Source organism: Lygodium microphyllum, chromosome 10 (assembly GCF_053477565.2).
Source record: "Lygodium microphyllum isolate KBCC chromosome 10, Lygodium_microphyllum_v1.1.10, whole genome shotgun sequence".
Taxonomy (NCBI): domain Eukaryota; kingdom Viridiplantae; phylum Streptophyta; class Polypodiopsida; order Schizaeales; family Lygodiaceae; genus Lygodium; species Lygodium microphyllum.
In genome coordinates, this window is record NC_141144.1 from 144,191,412 (window position 1) to 144,195,264 (window position 3,853).

The window sequence follows — 3,853 nt, forward strand, 5'->3', positions numbered from 1 at the left end:
TTCCATGAACCCTCTTGCCATATGAAATGTGTTTTCAAACCCCTATGCAAAGCATATTTAAGAGATAGCATATACGTGTATACATGTGTTCAATTGAGAGACAAAGATGGTAGAAAATAAATATAACTCCCACCCATCCTTCAAGAAAAAGTCTTCTTTACTTCTTGAATACCAAACTCCTTATTATGCCACATAGGCTTGGGAGCCTTGTGGTTGGTTCAGGATCCCCAAGGCAAACCTCTAAATAATATATAGAATAGATATACAACTATCGAATCTCTTATGAGAATATGAATAGAAGGTTCTCCTCTATGGAAGCTTGATTTCTAGAATGCAATTGAGATGAAATAGCGAGATGCAAAGGTAGACAAACATCTCTTTTGTGATCTTTGCAATATGTTGCATATTTTAGTGTGAGGTTGTAATAGTAAAAGTTTGGCCAAATATGGATGCAAATTGAGAGACATGGGATGAGCTATGGACAAGTGTAACTGCTACTTCTTTCTTTATTTCTAGTTTGTGCATACTCTAAAGCATATCTAAGATGTACTTCTACCTAAGAAACTCTAAGGTTCCTAGTATATTCATGTTCATGTTTTCAAGAAAGATCTTCACATTCAATCTTTGGTGATATTTCCTCAATCTTTGCTAGCTACTATGCGAGAGCAAAGATGAGAATGAGAATGGGAAGACTTTTAATGTCACCAAAATTATGCACATCTTTGAATGAATTTGTATAGTTCTTTATTGCATACATTAAAGTTATGGGTTTCTTGCAAATAAGGGCTATGTTTGGACCTTGTCTTAAAAAAGGAGATTATATTAACCTGAGTTTTTAAAAACTGTTTAGCAAATCCCGATTAAGCAAGACACTAGAGTCTAGGATGTTCTTCTGTTGGTCGGTAGGGAGCTTTTTCACGAGCACCATGTGACCATACATGATACAAAACTGTGCATCTGCTAGATTCTGACGTGAATCAAAAAAACTCGTCATCCACGACGTCTGCAAACTCTCATTGAAGTTCTTGTTGCCCATGCAATGAGTGGTGGTGTGTGACATGTGTGGTCCTTAAAGAGTCTCAGGTTGGGTAGTACGGCCAAACGAACTAAAGCGAGGGCGCGTGCAGAAAGGTTCGAACTGACGTACGGGACACGGGTCAGGAGCTTTCCGACCTTAATCATGCTCGTCGTGACGTACGGGACATCGGATCAGGAGTTTTGCGACCTTAATCATGCTCGTCGTGACGAGTCATAGGCTATAGCTCTATGGTTAATCCACGTTATAAATATCAACTCAAGACGATAGTGCAGCAAGCCTAGACAGCCAAACGAAGCGAGCCGACCCATACATACCACAGTCTTGCCAAGCTGCGATCAATCAGATAGCCAGGCAAGGCACACATACAAGCTCAGACAGTCGATTGAACAAACAAACGAGCTTAGCATACAGGTAGGTGGTAGGCTAGAGAGTGATCAGCGCGCGAACAACAGCAATATGCGAAGGTGGCCCGGCCGGATGATGTCGGGACTGCAAGAGGTGGCAGTGTTATTGTTAGTCTGCTGGGCGCTGTTAATTCTGAGCTGCACTCGTGGCGCTGCAGCGTCTTCTAATTCGAATCCGGCGGCCAGCTTGGCGGCGCTGACGGCATGCCTGCAGAAAGCCCGGGTGGGCAATTTCACCGTGAATACGGCGGGGGAGGCAGAGGCAGCGAGTTTCGAGAGCCTGCTGGACGCGTCGCGGCAGAACATGCTCTTCGCGGAGCCGGGAGTAAGGCGGCCGTCGGCCATCATCTTCCCGGGGACAGCGGAGGAGGTCCAGGCGGCCTACCGGTGCGCGAGGGCCGGGCGGCCGCGGCCATGGGCCTTCCGGGTGCGCAGCGGCGGCCACAGCTACGAGGGCCTGTCGTACACGGCGGACTCTCCCTTCGTCCTCATCGACTTCCTCAACATGCGGGCCGTGCGGGTGGATCTGGCCTCCGAAACCGCCTGGGTGGACACCGGGGCCAACCTCGGGGAGGTCTACGCGTCCATCGCCCAGACCACCTCTCGGTTTGGCTTCTCGGCGGGGATCTGCCCGGCGGTGGGCGCGGGCGGCCACTTCAGCGGCGGGGGCTACGGCTTCCTGTCCAGGAAGTACGGCCTGTCGGCGGATAATCTCCTGGACGCGCTCCTGGTGGATGCCAAGGGGAATATTCTCAACCGGAGCAGCATGGGGGAGGAGCACTTCTGGGCGCTGAGGGGGGGCGGGGGCGGCTCCTGGGGCATCGTGGTGGCCTGGAAGATACGGCTGCTGCCCGTGCCGGAGAGGGTGACGCACTTCAACCTGGTGAGGGTGGGCAGGGAGACGACGGCCGAGCTGGTGTACAGGTGGCAGTTCGTGGCCCCGAGCGCGCCCAAGGAGCTCCAGTCCACCATGTTCATCACGGGCGGGCCCGCCCCGCCGGCCAACGGCACCGCCCAGGTCATGATGTACGGCCAGTACCTGGGCACCATCCCCGAGACCGTCTCCCTCTTCGCGTCCATCTTCCCGGAGCTCAACGTGACCGCCTCCGATTGCCAAGAGGGCAGCTGGATCGACGCCGTCGCCTCCGCTGGTGGCGCCGCCTCGCCCGAGGCCCTCCTCGGCCGCTACAATCGAGACAAGGGCAAGTTCAAGGCCAAGTCCGACTACGCCACGCGCCCCATCCCAAAGCACGTGTGGGCCAAGGTGGGCGCCTACCTGGAAAAGGGCCCGCCCAATGCCTACGTTTACCTCGAGCCCTACGGCGGTGCCATGGCTGAAATCGCAAGCGATGCTATTGCCTTCCCACACCGCGCCGGGACCCTCTACGTCATTCAGTACCAAACCCGGTGGGGGCTTGCCAACGGGGACTCTTACCAAATCAATTACCTCAGGCGCCTTTACAAAGCCATGGCCCCTTACGTTTCAAAACATCCCCGGGCTGCTTATGTGAACTACATTGATCTTGACCTAGGAACTCTTCCTCATGGCCAACAAAAAGGGCCCCATGCTGTAGCCCTTGCCGAGGCCACTTGGGGTTCCAGTTATTGGCTAAACAACTTCCGTCGCCTCGTCGATATCAAGACAAAGGTGGATCCCGAAAACATTTTTAATCATCCCCAAGGCATCCCCCCTTTGTAAACAATTGCCAACCTCACATAAATCTACATGATATTACTTGCCTCTTGTACTATACCTAATGTGAGGCTGTTAACATATCAATTCCCCTACATGAGAGCTTACCCAAAATTTTCCCCATTTTCTAATGCCTTTGTAAATAAATTCGTTTGCCTAGCAACCATACTCACGAAATAAGATCTCCACGATTGTTAGTAAATTTTACACATGATTGAATACATCTCATCTACACTACTACAAAATTCAAAGAAAAACCTAATATAAAGTCAATCCTACATGCCAACTGTAGGATGCTCCCCAAGCCTCCTAAAGTACTTTTTGATATTCTGATATACAAGGGAAATAGCTAATTAGATGAAGGAATATTGGAAATATTTTGATATATTAAAGCAAGTCTTGGTAACTACTCCAATCATGGGATTGTCAAACTTCAAACTGCCACTTGAGGAAGTGACGCGTACCAACAAAAGTGCTACTGAAGGAGTTCTATTGCAAGAGGGCCAACTAATTGACTACACTACTAGAGAACTCAAGATCTATGAATTAAACTATACTAGTCATAACCTTGAGCTTTTATTCAAGAATTTGGCTCACCTTAGATTCCTTATCCAAGTAATATCATAGCATATGCACTTAGCTAGAAATCATTTGTAGGGATTGTTTTCATGTCCACTCGTCCTATCTTGCAAGTTATTTCAAAGGAAATTGCCACAT

General features: G+C 49.4%; 1 protein-coding gene across 1 annotated transcript; it reads left to right on the forward strand.

The window, feature by feature from the left end:
• Window positions 1-1,280: 1,280 nt before the first annotated feature.
• LOC148030647 (reticuline oxidase-like) lies at window positions 1,281-3,184 on the forward strand. Its single transcript, XM_087686996.1, has one exon. The coding sequence runs from the start codon at window positions 1,496-1,498 to the stop codon at window positions 3,140-3,142; it is 1,647 nt and encodes a 548-aa protein (XP_087543122.1). The 5' UTR covers window positions 1,281-1,495; the 3' UTR covers window positions 3,143-3,184.
• Window positions 3,185-3,853: the final 669 nt, after the last annotated feature.